This window comes from Peromyscus californicus, unplaced genomic scaffold (genome assembly GCF_007827085.1).
Source record: "Peromyscus californicus insignis strain IS unplaced genomic scaffold, ASM782708v3 Scaffold_23__1_contigs__length_62951481, whole genome shotgun sequence".
Lineage (NCBI taxonomy): Eukaryota > Metazoa > Chordata > Mammalia > Rodentia > Cricetidae > Peromyscus > Peromyscus californicus.
Window position 1 is genome coordinate 59675083 of NW_026294534.1, and position 26410 is coordinate 59701492.

Genomic DNA, 26410 nt, shown 5'->3' on the forward strand with positions numbered 1-26410 from the left:
TTTGAAAAGAACCAGTTCTGCCCACCCAGTACCCACCAGGTCGCTGGGTTTGGTGGCAGCTTCAGTGGATGCCTTTTAGTAAAAGTGGCCTAGGGCCTGGAGAGAAGGCCCAGCAGCTGAGCACTTGCAGCTCTCCCAAAGGATCCAGCCTCCATCCCTCAGCTAAAGGTGGGACTTCATGAGCCCCTCCCGCATCCATGCTAGGAGTTTGGTTGGTGTGGTCCTGTGCAGGCCTTGTGAGTGCAGTCACAGCAGCTGTGAGTTACTTACAACCCTGTCTTGTCTGGCAAATACTGTTTGATACAGACATCCTCCCCTCTGGCTCTCACTGCCTGCTTCCTACGTGGGAAGCACGCCACCACACTCCCCAAAGGCCTTGCCTCTTAAAAGTCCACCACCTCCTAAGTTCACAGAGAGCCAGACTTCCAGCACACAGCCTTTCTAGCCACAGGCTTTAGCCAGACTGTGGCACACATCCAGCTAGGATGAACCACTGTAAGAGAAGGGAAAAATCAGCTAAGGAAGCCAGACATGATGGAGCACGCCTTTAATCCCAGCACTCAGGAGGCAGATGGACAGATCTCTGAGTTGAGGCCAGGGCTACACAGAAACTCTGTCAGCGGTTGGGGGCGCATGGAGTTAATAGCGTGAGCAAGGGAACATAAGGAAAGTGGGCAGACGCTTCCAGAATCCTCTGCCAAAGCAGTCACATACCATGCGCTTCACCCCACATGAACAGACTGCCAACATGGGAAGGGGTGATCTGCCAGGTAAGGGCAGTGTCTGTCTGCACCCAGGTTTCTATGGGGGCAATCATGGAGACTCCCATGTGGTGACGGCAGGACTCCCTCCTCCCAGTGAGCATGTGCATGCTTAACACAGACCATTGTGTGTGTGCAGGTAGTTAGCACCACACTGAGCCATCCAGATAAGGGTTTGTTTGGATTTGCTTTTTGTGGTTTTTGACCGAGGATCATTATGAAGCCCAGGCTGCTCTAGAATCCTGCAGCAGTCCTGACAGCCTCTGGGTGCTGGGATGACAGGCAGTCTTCACCTAACCCTGCTATCTTTGTTCTGAGCCCTTAACATGTCATGGGTAAGAGGAGGCTGCCGGCTCAGATCTCAGGCCACCACTCCCTATGTGGGCCATGGAGGGATTCCCAGCTCCCACCTCACAGGACAGTAGGGAGAGCCGGGAAGATGAGGTGGGGTGAGGCTGCAAAGGAGAGGTGAACGATGGCTACAGAGGCACACTAAGCCTTCCTACAGGGGTTACGAACACTTACTGCTCTTGCAGGGGCCCCTGGTTCTAGTTCCGCCACCCACCCGGTGGCTCACCACCATCCTTAACTCCAGTCCCAGAGGACTGGCAAATCTGGGCTCTAACAGTAGGCACACATATGGTGCACAGACACACATGCTAGCCAAACACCCATACACATAAAAAGTAACATCCTATATGCATCATAATTGACATCCCTGTAGTTTTTTTTTTTTTTTTAAGATGTATTTATTATGTATGCACTCTTCTTCCTGCAGGCCAGAAGAGGGCACCAGATCTCACTACAGAGGGTTGGGAGCCACCATGTGGTTGCTGGGAATTGAACTCAGGACCTCTGAAAGAACAGCCAGTGCTCTTAACCACTGAGCCACTCTCCAGCCCAACATCCCTGTAGTATTATCTGGCCCTCAGAAGGAACTCTGAACATCTGGTCCTGCCAGACATATGCGGTCTGGGTTCCACATCAGCATTCACAGAGCAGGGTTCAAGGCCAAGGTTTGGTACCCAGAGTCTTCCGGGAATAATAATAGTGTGTGTCTTTGAGCAGAGAGATGCTTTTCAATGTAACATGAGGGTCATGACAACAAAAAGATCGCAGATAAAAATGGCATTAGGGGCAGAGTGTGGGAGCCAAGCTGGTCTTCCCCAGCACTGGAGAAGTTAGGACCGGAGGGAGAAGGGTGTGAGGCCAGTGTGGACTATTTACGGGGTTGGGGAAGGTTTTTTTGGGGGGAGGGGCTTTTTAACTTTATTTTTCTGTGTTTGTTTTGCCTGCCTGTATGTCTGTGCACCACATTCATGCCCGGTGCCCATGGAGGCCAGAAGATGCATCGAATGAATCCCCTGGAGCCAGAGTTACAAGTGAGCCACCATGTGGATCCTTGGAACGAAATCCTGGTATTCAAGCAAGGGCAGCCAGTGGTCCTAACCATTGAGCCATCTCTCCAGGACTTGGGCAGGTTTTTAACACAATCACAGACTTAAAATATCTTCCCCAAAGTCAAGTTTAGAGTATGTTTTATTGCTCAGTCCCCATGAGCAGTCACTACTTCCTGTTGCCCCCCTTGTGAGCTGCCCCAGGTAGCGTGTCTTCTGTCTGTGCGTTTGCCTGCTCTGGCTGTATGCCAATTGTAACGACACACACCCTTCTTCTGTGCCTGGCCGCTGTTGCTCAGCAACAACTTCTGGTGTTTTGTTTTGTTGAGACAGGGTCTCATTGTGTAGCCCTAGCTGGCCTGTTCTTGATATGTAGACCAGGCTGGCCTTGGATTAACTGATGTCTACCTGCTTCTGCTTCCCAAGGGCTGCCATTCAAGGCCAGGGCCATCATACCCAGCAGCAGCAAGTTATTAGTTTATACAAGTTATAGCCTGCGGCAGAACTTTCCTCTTTCCAATGTGTGGTGCCATGTTTTGAGTGTGTCTTCCAAGGTTCCTAGGCTCACAGCTCAAGCCCAATGTAGTAGTAGATCCTTTTTTTTTTAACTTAAAAAATATATTTTTTTCTGTGTGTATATGTGTTCAGAAGTCAGAAGACAGCTTGTAGGAGGAGTCACTGTGTGATTCCTAGGGACCAAACTCAGGTATCATGCTCGGCAGCAAGTGCAGTTACCCCCTGAGCCATCCTATCCCCTGCCCACCCTCCCTTTTTTGAGATAGGATACAGCCCAGACTGTATCTAGCTTTACTCCTGCCTCGACCTCTCCAAGTAGCTGGGATGAGAGGTACGCCATCATTTCTTCTGCCTCAGCCCTGACATCCAGTATGGTACCTGCACAGAACTCAAGCCCAGCCAACGTTTGTGAAATGAATGAATGAACAAGGGAAGGAGTAGAAGCAGATGCCCTAGGCAGAGAGAAGTATAAAATGGCGGCTCTGCCCCTTCCCTGTCTGCCCCCTGTCCCGAGTCTGTGACCCAAACGGATGTGGTTTGGCTGCAGCTACCTACCCTGAGGATGGTCCACTCCAGCTCACCCTATGAGGTCAACGAAAGAAGCTGACACAGAGGGAGAGGGACCTCAGGGTCCCCGTTACCTTCCATCAGGCATCCCTGTTTACACTGCCTTGGTGGCCACCACGGCCCCCTTCCTTCCTCTGGGAGCTGTGTGTCCGTTTGTGAACCACAGACATGGCGGGTGGGGGAATTCTACTTTAACTGCTGACAGGAAGATGTTATCCTGTGGAAGACCGCAGCCCAAGAGCTAAGCTGAAACAGCTCATGTTCTCCGAGACTGAGCCCCATGCACATAAGAACCGCGAAGACCTGACTGTCCAGATGACACTACTTCTGGACTCTTCTGTCCTTCACCAGAGAAGCTGGGGACCAGGCCAGAGCAAGCAAGTGTGAGGAGGATCAGAGAGGTCAAGGGCGTTGGCCCAGCCAGTGAAATTAGAGCCCATCTCACCTGGAGCCAAGTCAAAAGGCACCAAATTAAGTCATAATAATCGCCCGGATAAACTGACTCAGCTGAGCCCCTGGGCCCTTTGCTTGAGTGGGTCTATCATGGGGCCAACCCTGGTTTCCTTCTCTGTTTTCCTTTGTCAGCCCAAAGACTCCCAAGCCCACACCACCCTGGGAAGAGCTGTGTGTGTGTGTGTGTGTGTGTGTGTGTGTGTGTGTGTGTGTGTGTGTGTGTGTGTGTGTAAGGCTCCCAGCTCCATCCTAGAAGGTGTCAACTTCCAGATGCCCTGGAGAGGAGGAAGTAGCTTTGCCACCTGGTGTGGAGTATGTGTGTGTGTGTGTAAAAGGCTCCCAGCTCCATCCTAGAAGGTGTCAACTTCCAGATGCCCTGGAGAGGAGGAAGTAGCTTTGCCACCTGGTGCGGAGCCAAGAGATGCTGAGGCAGGCTGTTCACAGCCAAGTCAGCTTTGCCTGTTAGGCACAGGGACACATCACCCAGGACCCAGGGTATGCACAGGAGTCCCCACACAATGTTTTAGTTCATTTTAAAATCAGAGAGAAGTCAGGCATGGACTGGACCTGCAGCTCAGTTAGCAAGGTGCTCGCCTATGATGATGAAGCGCTGGGTCCCATAGTCACGCCTACGATCCCAGCACTCCAGAGGTGGAAGCAACAAGAGCAGGGCTTCGCAGCAGCCTCAGCCTCAGTTTAATGGGTTCCAGGCCAGCCAGGGCTCCACGAGACCCTGTCCTAGAAAAAACAAACAAACAAACAAGATAAAATAAATGGACGTTCTGGTTTTGTTTTCTTTGGATTTTGAGTTTGAGTCTCCCTATGTATCCCAGGCTAACCTGGAAACCCAAATCCTCCTGCCTCAGGCTTCTAAATGCTGGGATTATAAACCTGAGCCATCATGCTTTTTATGGTCTGAAGGCAACAGAGAATGTCATTTCAAGAGTGTTTTGCAAAGGAAGGCAAGACAGAGCTGTGTGTGCAGTCTGTCCTTCAATGTCTCTCCAACCTCAGGGCCTTTGCACATACTGTTCTCTGTCTACACACTCTTCCTGCACTCCATACCCACTGAGCAGTCTACTTGCCCCCTTTCACTTTCTGACTGCCACACCCCCATTTCCTGACAGATGATTACCTCGGGGCTGCAATAAGGGCAGGAAACGCAGCTCAGCTGGCAGAGTGCTTGTCTAGCAAGCTTGAAGTTCTGGGTTCCATCGCCAGCACCGCATAATCTTGGCATGATGGTACAGGCCTGCCAGCACTCAGGAGGTGGAGGCAGGAGGATCGGGAGTTCAAGGGCATCCTCAGCTACATAGTAAATTCCAGGTTAGCCTGAGCTACATGAGACTGTCTCAAAAGGGAAGGAGGGGCTGCAGCTGTCTCAGGGGACCCATGGAGCTGGTAGCAAATAGGTACTGAGCAAACCCTTGGCAGGAGCCAGTATCAGCTTCAGCTACAGATACAAGCCCTGAGCTTGGTCCCGCCCTTATTCACCTGCTGGAGGAAACAGGAACTGCCTGGGGCTGCCCGCCCTGCCCCTCTGACGTGCAGACCCTGAAGTGAAACTTAGGCTCCAGCGGCAGCTCAAGAGCCCTGCGGAACACAGCCTAGACTCTCCAAGGTATGTATCCTACATCCTGAACTCCTCATCTGGAATCCTAGCATCCCTGCATCCCTACATTCCCCAACTGCAGAACCTCTGTGGCTCCAGCTCTGGGTGGAGTGGGGCTGGGAGATAAGGGAAAGGCTTACCAGGGAAGGGAACCGTTTGCAAGCTCTGTCATGGTTAGCCACACCTGCCATTCCAGCACTCTGGGGGCCAAGGCAGGCTAGATCATGAGTTTGAGGCTAGCTTCAGCTACATAGAGAGACCTGTTTCAAAGAAACCATCGACCCACTAGCCCTGTGTCCTAAGAAAGCAATGAGGGTAAGACAGAGAAAAAGTCTCTCCAGCTCCTTGGGATCCAGCTGGAGTCAGCAGAGGAAGGAACAATGGGGAATCTCAAAGGGAGGGAACATTGCCAGGGGTTTTCATAGGCAAGGGGGGCAGGAAGACTGGCTGGAGGAAAGGACATTTGCATTGAGTCTTGAAAGAAGTGTAGGAGTGCTCTGAGGTAAAAAGAGAATTCTGTGCCAGCTTATGACTGGGTTCAGCTGTATTTTATACAGAGGCAGATGTAGGGTCCCTTCATGATGGGATACATTCTGGGAGATGCCTTGGTAGGTGATTTTGTCACAGCGTGTACTTGGTTGCCTGCTGCACCCCTGGGGACCGGGACTCCAATCTGCATGAATACTGTCAGAACTGGAGCACCATGGAGGTGTCTGTGCCTGCATGGTGAATAATGAAATAAGAAAAGGGAAGTAAAAAGGGAGGGGCTGACAAGATGGCTCAGTAGATAAAGCATTTGGCAGAGGGTCGTGAGGACCTGAGTGCAGATCCCCAGAACCCAAGTAAAGTCTGGCAGGCAATCCATGGCCACCTGTCATCCCAGTGGCCTGTGGGAGGTGGAGGCAGGAGAGCCCCAGGGCAGCTGGCTAGTCAGACTCACCGAAGCTGCCAGCTCCAGCTTATTCAGAGCCTCTGCTTCAATACGTAAGGGGGAGAGTGAATGAAGAAGACACTCGATGTCAATTTCAAGCCTACATACATCTGCACACGTGCGTGTCCATACACTTGGACACACACACACACACACACACACACTAATTTTTTTTTTTTTTTCCGAGACAGGGTTTCTCTATGTAACAGTCCTAGCTGTCCTGGATCTTGCTCTGTAGACCAGGCTGGTTTCAAACTCAGAGATCCGCCTGGCTCTGCCTCCCGAGTGCTGGGATTAAAGGCGTGCACCACCACCGCCTGGCTACACTAAAATTTTTTAAATATCAGAATGAGATTGGAGAGAAGGGTAAACAGTTAAGAGTGCACACTGCTCCTGCAGAGGATCTGAGTTCAATTCCCAGCACCTGCATTGGGAGGCTCACAACCACCTGTAAATCCATCTCCAGGGATCTAGTGTACCTTCTGGCCTCCAGTGGTACCTGCACACACATGGCTGATAAACATTTATACACACATACACAGAGAGAGAGAGAAGCACACACATACACATAAATAAAAATAAAAACCTTTTAAAAATAAATAAGCAATAAAATAAATAACCAGAGAATAGGAGCATTTCAGCTCCACTATTATTATTTTCAAGAGTGGGCTATAAACTCCTGATCCTTCTGTCTCCACCTTGTAAGTACTGAAATGGCAGATGTACATCACCACATTTGGACTTTTGTTTTTAATTCAGGGTCTCCCAGCATCATCCTGGTAGCTTTGAGCTCATGGTAGTCCTGCCTCAGCCTCCCAAGTCAGGGATTACGGGTATGTGGCAATAGCCTGGGGTCCTGGCACAGTGTAAACTGGGTTAAATAGAGTAGGCCTGTCATCCCAGCACTTGGGACAGGGAAGTGAGACGATCAGGAGTTCAGGGTTATCCTTAGCTACACTCTGGCCAGCCTGGTCTACATAACTGTCTCAAAAAATAAAAATAAAACAGAAAAGAAAGAGGCCGTCTCTGACCTTTCCATATATACAGGTGTGTAAGCAATCTGTATAATGTATAATGTGTTGACTATATAGTACTTTGTCCCAGCCATCCCCTTCCAAAGATGTCACCTAGGGACAGAAGTTAAGGCCCCGAGCAGTTAAGTTTGTGACTTCACACAGCAGCTATGTAGGGTAGAATTTGAACCCAGATAATCTGCCTCTAATTCCAGCTGCTTTGATGCCTGTGATCCCAGGCCTCATCCTGGGGAGACCCTAGCCTGGAAGAGACAGTTCACCTTCATGGAACTCCTGCTGAGAGAGAGGGAACAGGAAACAGGAAACAGAGACAGTGTACAGCTTGGTTATCAAGTGTTCATTAATGGATTCGGTTAATGACTTTCCTCTGAGTGCCTCTGGGCCACACCTGAGGGAATGAGTTTGTTGTCTGGGAAGAAAAAGTCAGCACAGCCACCCTGTGTCAACAGACCCCTCCCTGTGGGATCAGCCCATCATCCAGGGCTGGAGATGGGGACTGCACACACAGCTCAGGTCTCGGGACTGAGTGAAGAGGGATTGAGGCCCCGGGAAGAGCTTCTTGCTGGTTTTCCTTCAGCTTAACACTTAATACTGTTTTGCATTTCAGACCATGTCCATTATGTCATCAGCCCACAAAGCCCTGCGGTACCCTGAGTGTAAATCAACCAACATGAGTGTGAATTAACAGCACACAGGAGGAGCTGTCACCTAAGGAGGTAGAGGGAGGAGGGTTGGGGGTTTAAGGCCATCCTTGTCTACATGGTTCGTTTCAGGCTAGCTTGTCTCATTAACCAAACCAAGAGCCCGCTTAGTCCATAAAATGCTTCCTGTGTGAGCATTAAGGCCTGAGTTCAGATTTGCCTTCCAGCAGGCAGGTGACAACAGAGAAAAACAAAGGCCCAGCATGGGGTGGGGGTTGGGGGGTATGGGAGGACCCCTAGGATTCTGTGACCAGCCCCAGCTTTAGTGACAGACCCTTTCTCAGAATATAAGGTGAGGTATGAAGAAACTTTCCCTCCTCCCCCAAGGTGACCATCTTCCTTGGATGCCATGGCAGAAGCCAGGAAGCTGCCCCCACCACTGCCCCCTCGGCTGGACTGGTTTGTGCACACCCAAGCGGACCCACTGGTCCAATACGGGATCCCGGAGTGGTTCCACGGCACCATCTCTCGAGAGTAAGGATGTAATGATAACCCCCATCCTGCCATATCCTCCTTCTTAGTCGTCACCCCTAACCACAGTGAACATTTGGGGGTGTACCCAGGTGGCAAGCCCCCTGTTCACACCATTCTCAGATTAGCTCCCAGCCATGGGAACAGATAAGGTTAGATACCTGCCTGAGGTCACACAGCAGATGCATAGCACAGCTGGGCTCTAGACTCAGTGCATCAGATGGATCATAGCCCCGGCTTTTTCACCTGGGGTACTGTGCTCCACCTAAGAGGATTTCAGATCTGGGACAGGCAGGTAGGGGCTGTGGGAGATAGGAGATCTCCTTCAGGGTCAACATCAGAGGCCTCCAAGTGTCCACAACCCAGCGCTTCAAACCACCAAGAAAGACAGGGTATTATTTACTTATTCAGAGGCTGTGGCTATGGCTTGATTGGTAAAGTGCTTGTAGCTTAGTTGATAGAGTGCTTGTAACTCAGTTGGTAGAGTGCTTGCCTGGCATACACAAAGCCCTTAGTTCTGTTCCCACTGTACATAAACCAGGCGTAATGTCATCCCAGTACTCAGAAGGTGGAGGGTGGAGGATCAGGAGTTCAAGTTCATCCTCAGCTGTATAGTGAGTGTGAGGCCAGCCTGAGCTACATGAGACCTTTCCCCCAAAGAAAAGAAAGGCAGCCTGAGAGTACAGGCCTGCAAGCTCCAGGGCCTGTCAGGTGTGCCCAGGTCAGGGTGAGGGTTCCCAGGTCAGGGTCAGGGTTCCCGGGTCAGGGTCAGGTGTTCCTGGGTCAGGGTTCCCGGGTCAGGGTCAGGGTTCCCAGGTCAGGGTCAGGGTTCCCAGGTCAGGTCAGGGTTCCCGGGTCAGGGTCAGGGTTCCCGGGTCAGGGTCAGGGTTCCCGGGTCAGGGTCAGAGTTCCCAGGTCAGGTCAAGTGTTCTCAGGTCAGGGTCAGGGTTCCCGGGTCAGGGTCAGGGTTCCCAGGTCAGGGTTCCCGGGTCAGGGTCAGGGTTCCCGGGCTCTCGGCTTCCTATGTAAGGGCTCACATGAATTTTCAAAAGCAGCAAAACTGTCTCATTAAGACAAAGCAATGGTGCAGGTTAGTCAGGGTTACACTGTCAAGACCGACGACAGCAGGGGCCAGTGAGATGGCTCGGGGGTAAGGGTGCTTGTAGCCAAACTTGACAATGCAAGTTCAATTCCTGGGACCCCCAAGGCAAAAGGAGAAAACCAACTCTGTGGACTGTCCTCTGACTTCTGAGTATGTCGTAGCACATTTGACCGCCTGGCTGTCCTTGAAATAGGCTGGCCTCAAACTCACAGGTACCTGCCTGCCTCTGCCTCCTGAGTACTAGGACCAAAGGTGTGTACTCCAAGAGAAGGCATTTTGGTGCTGAGGGAGTGTACTGTGGGTGGTTCTGTTTTGATTCACAGGCTTGAAATAGATAGGTCTTGCTCATGGTGCATGCCTTTTCTATAATGCATCTGATTCTAGTCACATGCATGCCCCAGTTATACACAGGTGTAAGATTCGCCCCAAAAGCCATGTACATGCACACTAGATCAGTTGTGGCTGGGTCAGAATTTTTCTTTCTTTGTAAGGAGATATTTACATTTTTGTTGTATTTTATTTATTATGTGTGTGGAGGTCAGAGGTCAGCTTGTGAAAGTCGGTTCTCTCCTTCTATCCCAGGGATTAAATTCAGGCAGACAGGCTTGGCAGAGCCATCTGGCCAGCCCCGGGTCAGTCCTTCACTTCTTCCTCCTCGATACCCTGGGAACACACTTGAATAGAAACTAAATTGGGGTGGGGAAACTTACCCCATTCTTTCTTTCTTTTCTTTTCTTTTTTTTTTTTTTTTTTTTTTTTTTTTTTTTTTTTTTTTTTTTGGTTTTTGGAGACAGGGTTTCTCTGTGTAGCTTTGCTCCTTTCCTGGATCTCGCTCTGTAGACCAGGCTGGCCTCGAACTCACAGAGATCCTCCTGGCTCTGCCTCCCGAGTGCTGGGATTAAAGGCGTGCGCCACCACCGCCCGGCTACTTACCCCATTCTTAAGTGAGAGATGTACAGGTAGCCTGATGCACGTGGGGGTCCAAGGTTGCTCTGTGCGTTGTTCAGAGGGGTGGGTGTGGACAGGCACACACAGAACATAGAGGCGAGAGAGCTGGGCGCCATGTGCAATACTAAGAGCCCTGTGCATAACCAGAGCCAGATGGAGCCCTGGGTTGCTAAGCCATCCTCTGTGCTGGCCTGCCTCCATATCCAACCATCTCCTTCCTCTGTGCCTCTCCAGAGCTGCTGAGAACCTGCTGGAGTCACAACCTCTGGGGACCTTTCTCATCCGAGTCAGCCACAGCCATGTGGGCTACACCCTTTCCTACAAGTAAGGCCATGGGGGAGGTTAGGCCCAGGAGAGGGACAAAGGCACCTCATGCATAAGGGGCCTGCCCAGTGTGCAGGCCTGGAACACTGGGGCAGACCTGAGACCTGTGTCTGAGGATAGGGCAGGCAGAGATCTGAGGGTGGCCCCTGCCTCCTTCCACACTTCACCTTCAGATTATTGACATGAGTCTGGGTCAGGGAAGTCAGGGCTGCGAGCTCCTGGGGCCTCAAAGCCTGATTTTGGCATCTTAGAGCATTCACAGGAAAGCCTGCCTGCCTTCCTTCCTTTCTTCCTCCCTCCCTCCCTCCCTCCCTCCCTCCCTTCTTCCCCCTCTTCCTTCCTTTTCTATCTCTGTCTTCCTATTTGGAAGAGGGTTTCATAGCCAGGTTGTCTTGAACTGGCTGTGTAGTATGGGGTGCACATCTGTTAACCCAGCATGGGAAAGCTGAGTCAGGGGGATCTGAAATTCAAGGTCCTCCTTGGCTACATAGTAAGTTTAAGTGTAGCCTGGACTCCATGAGATGGTGTCTTTAAAATGAAAAGATTACTATCATTTTGCTACTACTATTTGGTTGAGACTGAGTCTCACCATGTAGCCCAGGCTGGCTTCCAACCCTCCATCCTCTTGCCCTGAGTCTCCCAACGCAGGGATGACAGGCAGGCACCGCAATTAGCTCGTATCCCCTTATTTCATCCACCCAAGAACTCCTGAGGTGGGCCTTAGAAACCCTGCGTGCTAACTGGGGAAATCTAGGCCCAGTGGCTGCATCCCAACCCCAGCAGTGCCTCCACAGAGCCCAGACCTGCTGCCGTCACTTCATGGTGAAGCTCTCGGACGATGGGACTTTCATCCTTGCTGGGGACCACGTAACCCACGCCTCTCTGGATGCCCTGGTCACTTTCCACCAGCAGAAACCCATTCGGCCATACAGGGAGCTGCTGACGCAAGCCTGTGGGCAGGTGGGGGCAAGGGGACCCCAAATGGGGCCAGAGAGTGCCAGAGGCCCTAGCATGGAATCCACAGGGGTTCATCTGCAGGAATGGCTTTCCTCTGAGGCTGGTGGGCGTGGCTTACCTTATGTGAACTGGGCTCTTTCAGTTAATGAATGATGAGTGTGGCCTAAACCTGCTGTGGGAGGGGCTCTTTCCTCTGATGGCTGACGGGCGTGGCCTAAGATCTGCTGTAGTTGGAGCTCTTTCCACCATCTGAGACTTGTGGGCAAGGCTCTTTCATCCCCGAGGCTGGTGGGCGTGGCCTAGACACTGTGGGCGGGGCTCTTCCCCTGAGGCCCAGTGGGCGTGGCCTGGGTTCTGATATCGGCTTTTAGAGGCCTCCAAACCAGGGTTCTCCCAATCCCAGCCTTTCCCACTGCCGAGTCTGAGCCCTATGTCTCTTCCACACCTTGCAGAAGGATCCAGCAAACGTGGACTACGAAGATCTCTTCCTGTACTCTAATGCCCTCGCTCAGGATGCTGAAAGCCGAGGTGGTGGCCCCACGGATGTTCAGAGGCCTTCTTCCTGCCCTCCTGAAGAGGTAGGCCCTGGGTGGCACCTCCAGGCTGGGTCTGGCAGAGAAAGATGCTAGAGCAGGCCCTTTCTAGAAAGAGTTCTCTTCTGTAGCTAGGTAATTAAAGAAAAAAAACAACTTCCCAGTGATTTCTAGACTCGGATTAGATTCCACGTTGTGGTCTCGGGTTGTGTGTTGCTCAGTGATAGTGCTTGTCAGGGGTGCCTAAAGCTTGGGGTTCCATCTCTACCCCATCAGAAGCAACCAGGAACTCTGGAACTTCATCCCCTCCCCCTGAGCTGCTTCTTGTGTTCAGACCCATCAAGCCACCCTGAGAACCTTTGGTGCTGTTCTACTCCAGGCCCTTCCTCCTGGGACCCTCCAGAGGGCCATTGCACTTTCCAGGATTCTTCTTTTAGAAGCCATTCAAGGGTCTCCCTCCCTAGTTCCTGAATCTTAAGTTTCCCCACACACTTCACCCCGTGTGGTCATTGCAGAGAACCACTTCCGACTTGAGAGGCTTTTGTTTATTCTGGGTGTGTATGTTTTACTTTCTGTTTCTCCCCTCAAACCTGTGGCCCAGGTGGCTCATTCTGCACTGCTGTCCTCACCCCTCCAAGAGGACCTGGCATAGTTTTTGTTTGTTTCTGTTGAGACAAGGTCTCTCTATGTAGCCCTGGCTGGCCTGAACTCACTCTGTAATCCAGGCTGGTTTCAAACTCACAGAGATCCTCTTGCCTCTGCCTCCTGAGTGTTGGGATTAAAGGTGTGCACCACCAGGGGGCTGGAGAGATGGTTCAGAGGTTAAGAACATTGGCTGTTCTTCTACAGGTCCTGAGTTCAATTCCCAGTAACCACATGGTGGCTCACAGCCATCTATAATAAGATCTGGTGCCTTCTTATGGTGTGCAGTCATACAGGCAGGCAAAACACTGTATACATAATAAATAAATAAATCTTAAAAAAAAAAAAAAAGGCGTACACCACCAGGCCCGGCCAGGTCACCATTTGAAGGAGCCAGGCTAATGACTCTTCAGTGTAGATGGGTGAATAACTGATGGATATGTGCGTTGTGGCTCCTCGAGGCTGGTGGGGCCTTTAGGTTGAGGCCATGTTGTACTCCAGGCTTCCTGTGTTGCCGGGAAGTGCTGACAGCGGTGGGGATGAAACAGGCTGGTGTTTTGGACATCTGTTTGGGTGCAAGTCAGAGAAGACATCCCGGAGGCGGTTTCAGGGTGCTGGGATATGAGGATGGGGGCAGCTAGACACAGAGATTCAGGAAGGGCATTCCCAGAGTGGGGAGATGTGCGCAAAGGCCCTGGGGCTTGTGTGTCTACAGAACAGAGTGACAAACGGCAATACATGGATCATTGTGGCTAGGGACCTCAGGGGTACTTAGTGATCCTATCTTCTACCCTCCCCCACCCCCGCCCCTCCCAATGGAGAAGGGTGGGGCAAATGTTGATAATAGAAGCGGTCCCCAAAATCATGTTGGGTAAATTCATTGAGCCACGCCCCCAGCCTAGCTGTAATTCTTTTGAGAAAATTTGCCAAACCTTGGGAGCGGTGGTGAAGCCACACAGAGAAATGGGCAGAATGGGGCAGGGATCGGGCTTGGGAGCTCCAGTGCCCTGAGGCAAGGTTGTGGGGTTGCCTGGAGCTTTGCTGATCAGCTGGGCCCCAGGCCTCCCCTTCTCTGTTCCACGTTCCCAGTTCCAGGCTCCTAAAAGGAAGCTTTCTGCAGCAACTGATGGAAAGCTTGCATCAGCCCCCTGCTCCCCAAAAGCACTTTTTGGAGAGGCGCGACAGAGACTGTGGAAGAACCTGAGGACGCTGCCAGACACCAGCCGGAGGGTGAAACAGAGGCTCACTTCGCACCTGTCGGCCACGAACCTGCTCGGGGACATCAGGCGTGTGGCGCAGCATCGCAGCCCTGTGACACGAGCATCCAGCTGGGACAGCTCTCGCCACTCCGCGGACCCCTGTGCAGCCACCTCTCTCCAGAACCCCTCAGAGCCCCAGGCCTGGAGAGGCGGGGAAGCCACCTTCACAGCCTCTAGGCCTGCCAGCTGGAGGGAGGCAGTCTCAGGGGTCAAGGCCTGGCGTGGGAAGGTGGTGAGGGCCCTGTCGGTCCAGGCAACCAAGCCAGACCCTGTAGACTTGCCAGAAGCCCAGGACTGGCTACCCGAGGAATACCTCCCACCACCACCTTTCGCCCCTGGGTACTGACAGCGCCCCCTCTATCTTGGGCACCGGCCTCTTCTTTCCAGTCCCCACCCCTGTCCTCACAACCAGAGAGCTGTGTTAAAGAGGTTACGGGGCTGAATTCTGCAGTTGCCAGCAGAGGGACCTGATTATTCTAACAATAATAGAAGTACCTCTTTAGGGACTCGGGTGAGATAGCCCAGCAGTAAGAGGGTAAAGGCGTTTGCAGGCAAGCGTGACTACCTGAGTTCGATCCCCGGTACTCACATGATGGAGGGTGAGCCCCAACTCCTGACAGTTGCCCTCCGACCTCCACATACATGTGTTGATATACACACGCAGTAAATATAACTTTAAAAATAATTACCGCAGTGACTTGGTGGGCAGAGCACATGCCAGGCCTGTATCCCAACCTCTCTGATCATGGGTTAGCCATCTGTATCCATGGGCTCCACATTTCACATTCAGCTACATTAGCTTATTTAGTGAATTTCAGACCAGTGTTTAAAAAAAAAAAATCAGAGCAGGCAAGATGACTCCAGTAAAGGCACTTGCAGCTAAGCCTGAGGATCTGGGTTTGAGCCCCAGGACCCATAGTGGAAGGAGAGATCTGATTCCTATAAGCTGTCCTCTGACCTCCACACATGTGCCCCTGTCCGTGCCAACAAATAATATAAAAAAATTGAAAGCCAACGTGGACACCCTTTGAGGAACAACAGCCAAAATTGTCCCCTGACATCTGCCTGCACGAGAACACACATGAGCACACGCACACCCCAAAAAAAACCCACAAAGGCATCTGTGCAGAGTGAGGGTTGGCAGTGGCCTCCGAAGGCATTCCTACATTAAAGTGCTGTGTGATCTTTGATGAACATAGACCTCTCTGGGCCCATTTCTTCACTTGGGAGATGGGGAAGACAGCAGGTCCCTTCTCAGGAGGGACATATAGAAAAGAGGCAGGGAGGATGGGCTTCTATCACCACCATCATCACCATCATCATCGAGATAGGGTCTCATTATGTATTCCTGGCTGTGCCAGAAGTGACGGAGATCCACCCGCCTCTGCCTCCTGAGTGACAAGGTTAAAGTTGTACCACACCAGGCCTGTCCCGTTTTCATTTTATTGTTTCTGTTTTGTTTGAGATAAGGTCTCTCTGTGTACCCCTGGCTGTCCCGGAACTCACTCTGTAGACCAGGCTGGCCTTGAACTCACAGAGATCCGCCTGCCTTTGCCTCCTAAGTGCTGGGATTAAAGGCGTGCGCTACCACCAACCGGCTAGAACTATTTTCATTTTTAAATGTGTATATGTGGTTATGTGTGTGCACATAAGTGCAGTTGCCCATGGTGGCCAGAAGGTGGCATCAGGTCTGCTGGAATGGGAGGTTCAAGCAGTTGAGAGCCACCACCACGTAGCAGCTGGAACCCAACCCAAGGACCAAGTCCTCTGCAAGAGCAGCAGGTGCTGCTAATAGCTGAGCCATCTCTCCAACCCCAGAACCTGATGCTTTTAATCACTGGAGTGAGTGGTCTGGGAAGATTCTGGGTGGCTGGGCCGTGTGGTGGGATCACCACCTAGCGGGAAGGCGGGTGCCCTACACAAAGACCCTGGGACAACCTTGGGCTCCTGGAATTCACAAGACATGGAGGTGTGAGTGAAAAATGAGGCGCTCATGGGCTCAAGTTGGCCTCTGGAAAGGAGCTATGGTGTGGCTTGGACAGCCTTCATATGTTAACTGGAGTTCCTGCCCCTCTAGACTTTGAGGTCTAGAAGTCAGTTTGTTGTATGAATGGAAGATGGCAATGCAGAGTGGGTGTGGCCACACAGCAAAAAGCAAAGATCCTGAGGCAGGTTTGATTCCTGTTTATTCAGAGAGATCAGAGTCAAGATGGGTGAGGGTCAGGCCTTGTCCTCCGGGCACTGTCAGATGCGGATGTGGAAGGTGCTGCGTACAGAAAATAGAGGCATCACTGATAGCTCGAAAATAGATACTGGGTCCCCAGTACTCTCTCTTCTAGACCCAGAGGCAAGCAGGGATCCACAGGAATATGGACACCCTAGAAATCACGGACGGTAATTCTCCTGCCCCTATGAGACTTAGGCTACAGGTCAACATCAGGGGTCATTCCTCAGGCTTCCACACTATATTTTATAAAATATTTACCTGTTTATTTGTGTGTGTGCGTGTGTGTGTGCATGCGCACGTGCACACACATACGTGCTTGGGTATGTGTATATGCAGTATGTTACATGCAGGAGCCTGCAGAGGCCAGAAGAGGGCATCAGATCCCCTGGAACTGGAGTTACAGGCAGTTGTGAGGCACCATGTGGGTGCTGGGAACAGAACCCAGGTCTCTGGCCTGAGCAGCAATCACTCTTAATCACTGAGCCCTCTCACCAGCCCCAGAGACCTGTTTTTCATTTGGTTAGTTTTGGGTTTTGAAAACCTTGGCTCATTCTGTAGTTCAGGAAGCCCTGGAACTCACAGCAATCCTCCTGCCTCAGACTTCTGGGTGCTTCAACTACAGGTATGTGTGCCACCATGCCAGATGTCCATGGGGATCTTAGGCACCTGTCTGGATAAGCATTCACACCCCTGCCTCTTCCCAGACTGACTGTTGGCCCTCTCTGAGCTTCAGTTTATTCCTCTGATAAACGGAAGTGTTTAGGCTTCAATTGATGGCACAGGGCTTTAACCTCAGCACTCGGGAGGTAGAGGCAGGTGAATCTCTGTGAGTTCAAGACCCATCTGGTCTACATAGAGAGTTCCAGGCCAGCCGGATCTAAATAGTGAGACCTTTTCTGAGAAAAAGTAAACCAAACAACTAAACATAGGAATGGATGGATGTGGCCCTGGCCCACAGTCTACCAACTCTGTGTTAACCATGCACCCACCCACCCAGCCCTGCATTTGGGGCTCTGACCCTACTCTAAACTGCTGAGGACAACTGTGTGGACAGTTCACAGCAAAATCTGTGGCAGTTGATGGAAACGCTGCTTCTGTCCACAGGAGATGCCCTGGTTATGATTCTCAGACAGAGTGGGCTGAAGCCACAGAATCTGGGGAAGTTCCCTGAGGTCTCAGATGACGCAGCAGGAATCCCCGTCCCTGGGTCTGAACCTGCACCTGAGGAAGTCTGGCGCCCGCAGGATCATGTTTTGGAAGTCCTCCAGGGACAGCCGCCCATCATGGTCGCTGTCTGCTTCATCCAACACCTTCTCACAGACCAGGGTCACCTCCTCAGCACTCAGCTCCCCACGGGTCAGCCTGGTCACCGTCTGCTCCAGGTCCCACGCGCAGATGTAGTCGTCATTGTTGAAGTCTGTGAGGCCGACAGTAGGGCTGGGGACACCAGGAGGACATGTCTGTCCCCAGGCTTTGGAATTGCACAGGGATGCCCGGAACTCATGTGCCAGTTACTGATCACCCACTGAGTACCCTAGAGCTTCGCACACTAGGCACTGAGAGCCAACCCAGCCATCGTGACAACTGTTTCTTTTACTTATACAACACCCACTGTATGTCAGGCACCATGCTGACTGATTTTCTCTTACCTAAGCAAGCATTTATTGAGTGCCTTCTGTTTGCCAGCCATTGGGATAACTTCATCTATCCATCCACTCAGTCAACTAATTGAGCACTCACTGTGTGCCAGGCACCATATCCACTCATTCAAGAAATATTTACTAGGTACCTACTGTGTGGCATATATGTTAACTTTTTGGGGGGAGGCATTTATTCACTTAACAAGTATTTGTTAAGTACATACTATGTACCAGGCATCATAATTGCTTTTTATTCATTCACTGACCCATCAAGTATGTATTGAATACCTACTGCTTGCCAGCCACTGTGGAGTGATTTGTCATTCATTAACTCTCCCTACACATGCTAAAATAAATAATAATGTAAAAGGTTGTTTTAAGTGTTTAGACCTGCGCCTGCCCACGGAGCTGCACACACGCTCCTGATGACTTCCACGGCAGATGTGGCTGAGGTCAGGGACACCGAGGACATGCCCAGGAGCACAAGAGAATCAGTCAACAGAGGGATCATCATGTATGGGGTCTGTGAGCTGTTGGGGCCTGGGAGAGTTTTATTGGTCCATTTACTGAGCACCTACTGTGTGTTGGATACCTTAGCAACTGTTCTTCATTGACTCACTTGTGCGTATTAAGTGTCTATTATGGGCCAGGCTGTTCTTCCACATGCCGTCATTCAGAAAATACTGAATACCTATATGCACTCTGAACAGAGACAGATGGGAATATGGCTCAGGGGTGGAGCCCCTGCCTAGAACCCCCAGTGAGGGGCTGAGGGCGTGGCTTGGGGTGGGGCCCCTGCATAGGATCCCCCAGGGAGGGGCTGGGGGAGTGGCTGGGTGGAGCCCCTGTGTAGGATCCCCCATTGAGGGGCTGGGGGCATGGCTCAGGGGTGGAGCCCCTGCATAGGATCCCCCAGTGAGGAGCTGTAGATGTTGCTGTAAGCAGAGGGCACAGCGAGAGCAAATGTCCTGAGGCTGGAAGCATTTGATAAATTCAAAAAAGGGTGAGCCTAATGTGACTGGAATAGTGTACACGGAGATCTGGGATAGGGTGGAGGCCCTGGCTATGTGGGCATTGGAGTCCCTGGGGAGATGAGCATTATATGGTCTCTGTCTGGTTCCCATCCCAGGACCCTGCACGCACCATAAATCTTAAAGGCGTAGTAGGCCTTCAGGTCCCGTGGAGCCATCTCACTCATCACTGAGAACATATCCAAGAAGTTCTCTAAGGTCATGTGACCATCTCCATCTTGAGAGAAGACCTGTGCAATCCTCTGGCGGAAAGGGTTATCCTGGGGACAGGAAGGCAAATATCTGCTCTTCAGGGCTTCCCCAGACCCCAGGTGTCATCCCTGCCCCATTCCCCAGGACCCAGGGGTCTGGAACAGGAAGTCTGGCTGCTCTCACCTGTGCACCCCATTTCCAGTTCCACAAGATGCTTATGGTCCAAGGAAGCCAATCAGAAGCTCACATCCAACTGCCAGACATAACTGAGGGGCATGTGACTCAAACTAACCAATCAGATACTTTCTGAGGCTTGTACCTCTTTCCAGAGAGGAGATTGGTGATCCTGTAGGTGTAGGGGGCCTGTCCAAGTCCACCATGACCACTCCTTGAGTTTTCTAATTTTAGTGCGTGCCTGTGTGTGTGTGTGTGTGTGTGCGCTCACTCTTTCTCTCATTTTAGTTTTGTTTTTTTTTTTTTTTTTTTTTTGGTTTTTCGAGACAGGGTTTCTCTGTGTAGCTTTGCGCCTTTCCTGGGACTCACTTGGTAGCCCAGGCTGGCCTCGAACTCACAGAGATATCCGCCTGGCTCTGCTAAAAAATTTTAGTTTTTAAATAATTTTTTACTTATTGTTTGACAATTACATTCACATATGTAATATCTTTAAAAAAAAAACTAGATTTAGGGCCCGGAGAGATGGCTCAGTGGGTAAGAGCTCTGGCTGCTCTTCCTGAGGACCCAGGTTCAGTGTCCAGCACCCACATGGTGGCTCACAACCATCTGTAGCTCCAGTTCCTAGGGATCTAACACCCTCTTCTGGCCTCTGAAAATACAAGGCATGCACATGGTGTATAGACATACATGCTGGCAAATCACTCATACACATATCATAAAATATTTTTTTAAAAATAAAATATAAAGCTGGGGGTGGTTGGGGATGTAGCTCAGTGGTAGAGCACTTGCCTAGCAAGTACAAGGCCTTGGGTTCAGTCAACAGCTGAAAGAAAGAAAGAAAGAAAGAAAGAAAGAAAGAAAGAAAGAAAGGAAGGAAGGAAGGAAGGAAGGAAGGAAGGAAGGAAGGAAGGAAGGAAGAAAAGCAAGCAAGTTGGGTATGATGGTGCACACATTTAATCTCAGCACTGGGGAGACATAGACAGGTAGATTTATGTAGTGAGTTTTAGGGCTACATAGATTGTCTCAAAAAAAAAACCAAAAGTAAAATAAAATTAAAAATAAATTAAGGTTTATTTAATTTTAATGGTGTGTGTGTGCGTGTGTGTGTGTGTGTGTGTGTGTGTGTGTGTGTGTGTGTATGTGTTTGTGTGTGTGTATACATGTGAGTACAGGTGCTTTCTTATATCCCCTCTTGGAGGGAAACATCTTTGTTCTTTGTTGTTGTTTTGAGACAGGGTTTCTCTGTATAGCCCTGGCTGTCCTGGAACTTGCTCTGTAGACCAGGCTGGCCTCCAACTCACAAGATCCTCCTGCCACTGCCTCCCGAGTGCTGGGATTAAAAGTGTGCGCCACCACATAGCCGGGCGGTGGTGGTGCACGCCTTTAATCCCAGCACTCGGGAGGCAGAGCCAGGCGGATCTCTGTGAGTTCAAGGCCAGCCTGGTCTACAGAGCAAGATCCAGGACAGGCACCAAAACTACACAGAGAAACCCTGTCTCAAAAAAAAAAAAAAAAAAAAAAGAGTTGCTGTGGTCATAGTGTCCCTTCACATCAATAGAACAGTGACCAAGACAGGACCCCAGTAAAACTCATTGGTTCACCAAGGTGGGCTCTGGGAATATCTGTACTTTGGTCTGTTGTCTGGGTGAGTAGATGTCTATTCATGTTTCCTCAGGACTGGTGCCACACATCACCTCTGAGTGACACCACAGACAGTATCAGATCCCCCGGAGCTGGAGTTACAAGTGGTTCTTTCCACACATACACACATTCCCCGATACACACACATACTCCCCATACATACTCCCCTGACACACACATCATCTCCATACACACATGCAGCCCCTCCACACACATCTCTCACACACCCGTACACCACCACCACCACCACACAAACACATCCCCCTTCCACACACACACATCTTCCCATACACACACACACACACACACACACACACACACACACACACACACACACACATATTTTGCCTATACATACACACATTCCCCTCACACACATCCCCCCACATTCCCCTCACACACATCCCCCCACATTCCCCTCACACACATCCCCCCACGTTCCCCTCACACACATCCCCCCACATTTCCCTCACACACATCCCCCCACATTCCCCTCACACACATCCCCCCACATTCCCCTCACACACATCCCCCCACATTCCCCTCACACATCCCTCTCACATGCACACACACCCCTCTTATCCTCCCACACCTTTGGATGTCTCCTTCCCAACTCGTGACTAAGTGCTTTGTCTTTCTGATTTCTTCCTTCCTTGTTTCCTTTTTTTTTCTTTTTCTTTTTATTTAATTTATTTATTTATTTTGCGGTAGGAGCTCATTGTGTGGGTGGCCTGGAACTTGCAATGTACCCCAGACCAGCCTCGAACTCACAGAGACCTGCTTGCGTCTCCAGGAGACGTGTGCCACCACACCCCAGCCCGCGACCGAGTTCCAACCTTGCTTCTCTTGTAGCAGCTGTGTCTCTCTGAGCCCCAGTTTTCTTTTCTGTGAAAGGGGGACACCAGCAGCTTCCACCTCATAAGAACACGATGTCTGCATTCCGTTTTCCCTCTGTCCCCACAGCCCAGCCATACCTTCAGCTCTGGCATGCTGCCAATCAGCTCGTAGGGAACCTTCACCTCAGGACAGGTGGTATAGTCGAGGGGCACCAATTGGGGGGCCAGGTCCTGGTAGCGATAGAAGAGCCTGGTGTGGGGAGAGAGAATCCAGGGAAGGCTGGGAGCCAAGAGGCAGAAGGGACTTGTCCCTCTTCTTATCCACTGGCAGTTACTCACTCCACAAGGAAGGACGCTGGGTCCCCAGAGTCTCAGACCAGAGTCTGACCCTGGAGCACACAGAACCAGAAATAGGCACCTGTCTCCCTGTCAGACAAGGCCAGAGTGCAGAGGGGAAGCAGAAACAAGGTGAGGAAGAAGGGCTTCCTGGAGGAGGAGGCATTGGTATTGGGCTTATAAGTAGGAATAGGAGTTGACCCGGAAGATGGAACTAGAAGAAGAGGCATTAATGACTGATCCATCATTCCATAGCCGATATTTGAGGGACCTGGCTATATAACCTATACAATTCATTATTACATCAGCAGGATCCTGTCTCTACTGACCCCTCCACCCAAGTCTCAGGCTTTCTTCACTCTCTCCACACTAGGAGGCAGCTTTCCCCAATCGGGCAGGGCACAAACAGTTAACGTTCAGATCTGGTTTTTTTGGTTTTTTGGTTTTTTTTTTTTTTTGAGACAGGGTCTCCATATATAGCCTAGGCTATCTCATGCTCTTCCTGCTTCAGCTCCCCAAGGCTTGTGCTACCACTTCTGGTTGATTTTTTTAAAAGGGAGTCTACAAAACACCGGTGACACTGTACCCTCCTCAAAGAGCCCATCCTTGACATCTCTGATGTCCCCAAGCTGCTAAGAACTTTCTCGGAGGAACAAGGATGTCCCTGGGTTTTCTCATGACTACATATCTGAGAACGGCTGGTGAGCCGCAGTCCTAAACGCCCCACCCCCTTGTCTGGGGTCCTCCAGGCAAAGCCCTGAGTGTGTTCATCTTTCCTTTAAATGTGTTTTTACAGTTATGTTATGTATTGATTTATGTACATGTGTGTGCATGCTACAGCCAATGTATCAAGGTCAGAAGACAACTAATGGGAATGGATTCTCTCCTACAGTGTGAGCCCTGGGGTCTGAAATTGGTTCTCAGGCTTGGCAGCAAGGACTTTTATTTGCTGAGCCATATCGAGGACTCACAGTTTGTCTTTCTTTGTGGTATCCAGTGAGTCCCTCTCTCCTCCCAGTCTCGGTCACTCTGTTTGGCAATCTGGAATCTTGGGCCAGTCGAAATGCCAGACTCACCATGACTCTGCCTGTCTGCCCTGGAAACAGAAGTCCTCCATGCCCAAGCCTCAGTTTCCCCACCAGTAATCTGATCATGATGGCCAAAGTGACCCTGCCAACTGTCCTCTCACAGACAATGGGCTGATGGGTGAGAGGTGTGCCCATCAATAATGGATGCCCTGTGCCCACACAAGAGGGGCTCAGCCCTGAGCGCCCCACAGCTGAACCCCAGCCGGCTTGGGTTTCACGGCTCCAAGTTCACGGATAATGGTCCAACAGACAGAAGGGTGACACAGGAGGTTCATTCGTGTCCATCCTGCTGGGCTCAAGCCAGGGACCTGCAGTCATCCAGGAGCTACCCACCTTCACACCACTCACGGCTCCGAGCTGGCCTCCCAACCTCAAAATGCCAATGTGCCTCTCCAGGGCTCCAGCACCTTCCGTGGCTCCCTGCTACCACTGGGTAAAAGTACAAATTCCTCAGTACAAAAACTCCGCCAGTGTGACAGGATGCGACTTCTCAGTCAACCATATCTGCCTCAGCCCACTGACCTGGAGGCAACACCCACGTCAAAGCTTTAACCTTGACGGTGCTATCTTGACTCCCTTCATATTGCAAAAGACACAGAGCATGGTGGAGTATGCTTGTGATCCCAGCACTCAGGAGGCAGAGGCAGGCAGATCTCTGTGAGTTCAAGGCCCCCTTGTTCCAGGACAGCCAGAACTACACAGAGAAAAACTGTTTCAAAGACAAAAACAACAACAAAAACAAAAAAACACCAACAAAAAACCAAGGGTAACCAAAATGCCGAAGTGGCTCATCTGGTGAAGACACTTGCTGCCTTGCCGCCAAGCCTGGTGACCTGAGTTTGACCCTTGAGAACCACATGGTGGAAAGAGAACATCTGAACCCTCTGGACTCTGTCTCCAGCGCCCAAAGGAGGTAGGAAAGAATCAACCCCACAAAATGTCAGCCGACATTTACACATGCACTCTGGCACATGTGCACACACATTTGCACACTCACATGTCATGCTCCCCACAACAATAATAATAATTCAAAAAAAAAAAACCAACTTGCAGCCAGCTACAGGGGCACACACCTGAGACCCCAGGACTCAAGAGGAGAGGTAAGTTTGAGGCTAGCCTGAGCTCCTTCTCAAAGCAAACCAAACAACAACCAACAGACTGCACAAAGGTCCAGCAGTGACTACAAAGTTGTTTTGGGGTGTTGCCTCCCCACTGACCTCATGATCTCCTTCCTCGTGAAGAAAGTACAGTCCTGTGGGGAGAGAAACTCGCTTGGCCCAGACCTGCCCCTCTCCGTGTGCCCCTCCAGTCGCTCCAAACCCACACAGCCTGATGTCACAAACAAGGCTCTGCGGAGACTCTTGGCTGCTGGTATCCCACACCAGGCTGTGCCAGAGGGCAGAACCCGCCACCCACACCCACCTGGTATTCCTCCAGCTGCTCATGAGTGAACACAGTCTGCTTGTTGCCCATGCTGGGGACCGCAGTCTTGAGTCTACTGGAACGGAAATTACAGGTGGCTCCTCAGGGGCACCCAGGCACACAGTGTCTGAGCAGATGCCCTGGCTGTCACCCGCCCACCCATCCCGTCACCCCAAGCTTAGTGAGGCTCAGGTTACAGCCTGGCTCTCTCTGGGCAACCGTTTGAATGTGTCCACAGGTGAGGAACAAGGGCCGTGGGAGGTCCCCGAGGAGCCAGGATCATCACCGCCTGGTGAGACTGGTAGTCTAGGACACCTTCAGGGAAAGGCCACACATACACCCCAGCTCAAACCCCAGCTTTCCCCCTGCTACCTGTGTGGCCTTGGATAACTGTCTGACTTCTCTGAACCTGGTTTGTGAAATGGAAACTACTTAGCATCTATATCATAGCATCAGTCTGAGGGGGAGAGACATCATGGTGGGTGTGGGTGTGGCTGTGGCTGAGGCAGGAAGGTCATGAGTTCAAGGTCAGCTTGAAGCTGCATAGTTAGATCTTATGAGAGAGAGAAGGAGGAAGAGGAGGAGGAGGAGGAGGAGCCAGGTCATGGGGGTGCATGCTTTTAATACCAACTCTTGGGAGGCAGAGGCAGTCAGATCTTTGTGAGTTTGAGGCCAGCATGGTCTACACAGAGTTCCAGGACAGCCAGGGCTACACAGAGAAACTGTCTCAGAAAAAAGAAAAGAAGAGGAGGAGGAGGAGCAGCAGGAGGAGGAGGTTGTAGGGAGGGAGGGAAGTAGACTCGGGAGATGGCTCAGCCAATAAAGGACCTTCTGTGCACATCAGTAACCTTGGTGGTGAGGGGTGGGCGGGGTGGGGTGTTAGGGTGGAAGAAGACAGGAGGATCCCTGGAGCTCACAGGCCAGCCAGCCCGGCCAATCAGCGAGCTCTGTGATTAGTGAGAGACCCTGTCTCAAAAAGGAAAGACGGTGAGTGATGATACACCCGCATTTACACGAGGAACAGGAGACGGAGGGGTAGTTGATTGCCTATTGGTGGTAAGCCCGTTCTAGGCCCTAGGAATGCAGGAATGAACGAAGCTAGGTGAAATGCGAGGTGATCACTGTAGTCCTTGTATTAAGTGCTGAGTTAGATGACAAAAGAGATCCAGAGCCTAAAGCTCAGAAACTGTGCTGTGCCGGTTACTGTTTGTCAATTTGATACAAGCCAGAGTCATCTGGGAAGAGGGAACCGCAACTGAGAAAATGCTGCCGTGTGCTTTTGACCCGATTTACAATGCCAAGCAGAAAGTGGTCGGTTGTACCTTAACAGCTGCGCCACCGTTACAGCAGGGCGCATCTGGCCCAGAAGGTCAGCAGCAGTGCAGCACACAGCATCCAAAGCTCAGTAAAACTGATGGGGCCTGCTCCCCCACACCACACCTACCGCTGGCATAGCGCAGTCTGGAATGGTGAGAGCTGGCCAGCAAGGAGGACGTTTCCGGTCAGTTCTAGCTTGATTTCTCTGCGTCCAGCAGCCGGAGAGTCTCTACAGCGATAGGGTCTGATGTTCTAATTCTGGTGTGGGTAACCAACAAGCCATTTCTAAGAGGCTGTT

At 51.2% G+C, this 26410-nt stretch overlaps 2 protein-coding genes across 3 annotated transcripts; one reads left to right on the forward strand and one right to left on the reverse strand.

Annotated features, from left to right (window-relative positions):
- The first annotated feature begins 53 nt into the window (after positions 1-53).
- On the forward strand, positions 54-16236 carry Hsh2d (hematopoietic SH2 domain containing). Its single transcript, XM_052752462.1, has 7 exons — positions 54-5315; positions 7879-7987; positions 8300-8446; positions 10728-10817; positions 11612-11777; positions 12227-12352; positions 14039-16236. Exons 3-7 carry the CDS (start codon positions 8322-8324, stop codon positions 14552-14554), a joined length of 1023 nt encoding a protein of 340 aa, XP_052608422.1. The 5' UTR covers positions 54-5315; positions 7879-7987; positions 8300-8321; the 3' UTR covers positions 14555-16236.
- Positions 16237-16452: 216 nt separating this feature from the next.
- Positions 16453-24846, reverse strand: Cib3 (calcium and integrin binding family member 3). Of its 2 annotated transcripts, XM_052752817.1 has the most exons (6): positions 24796-24846; positions 24591-24625; positions 22088-22199; positions 19219-19366; positions 17657-17852; positions 16453-16474 (listed from the first exon to the last, which is right to left on the reverse strand). In XM_052752817.1, the coding sequence occupies exons 1-6, from the start codon at positions 24844-24846 to the stop codon at positions 16453-16455; spliced, it is 564 nt and encodes a 187-aa protein (XP_052608777.1). The 2 variants fall into 2 exon arrangements, with proteins under 2 accessions (XP_052608777.1, XP_052608778.1); XM_052752818.1 differs by lacking the exons at positions 22088-22199; positions 24591-24625.
- Positions 24847-26410: the final 1564 nt, after the last annotated feature.

Excerpts from the sequence above, each read along its gene's own strand:
- Cib3 (XM_052752817.1), bottom strand. The coding sequence starts at position 24,846 with ATGGGCAACAAGCAGACTGTGTTCACTCATGAGCAGCTGGAGGAATAC. Across the intron at positions 22,200-24,590 it reads ACGAGGAAGGAGATCATGAG|GCTCTTCTATCGCTACCAGG; the intron begins GTCAGTGGGGAG and ends TCCCCACACCAG. Across the intron at positions 17,853-19,218 it reads CTACGCCTTTAAGATTTATG|ACTTCAACAATGACGACTAC; the intron begins GTGCGTGCAGGG and ends TCGGCCTCACAG.
- Hsh2d (XM_052752462.1), top strand. The coding sequence starts at position 8,322 with ATGGCAGAAGCCAGGAAGCTGCCCCCACCACTGCCCCCTCGGCTGGAC. Across the intron at positions 10,818-11,611 it reads GGCTACACCCTTTCCTACAA|AGCCCAGACCTGCTGCCGTC; the intron begins GTAAGGCCATGG and ends GTGCCTCCACAG. Across the intron at positions 11,778-12,226 it reads TGACGCAAGCCTGTGGGCAG|AAGGATCCAGCAAACGTGGA; the intron begins GTGGGGGCAAGG and ends CACACCTTGCAG.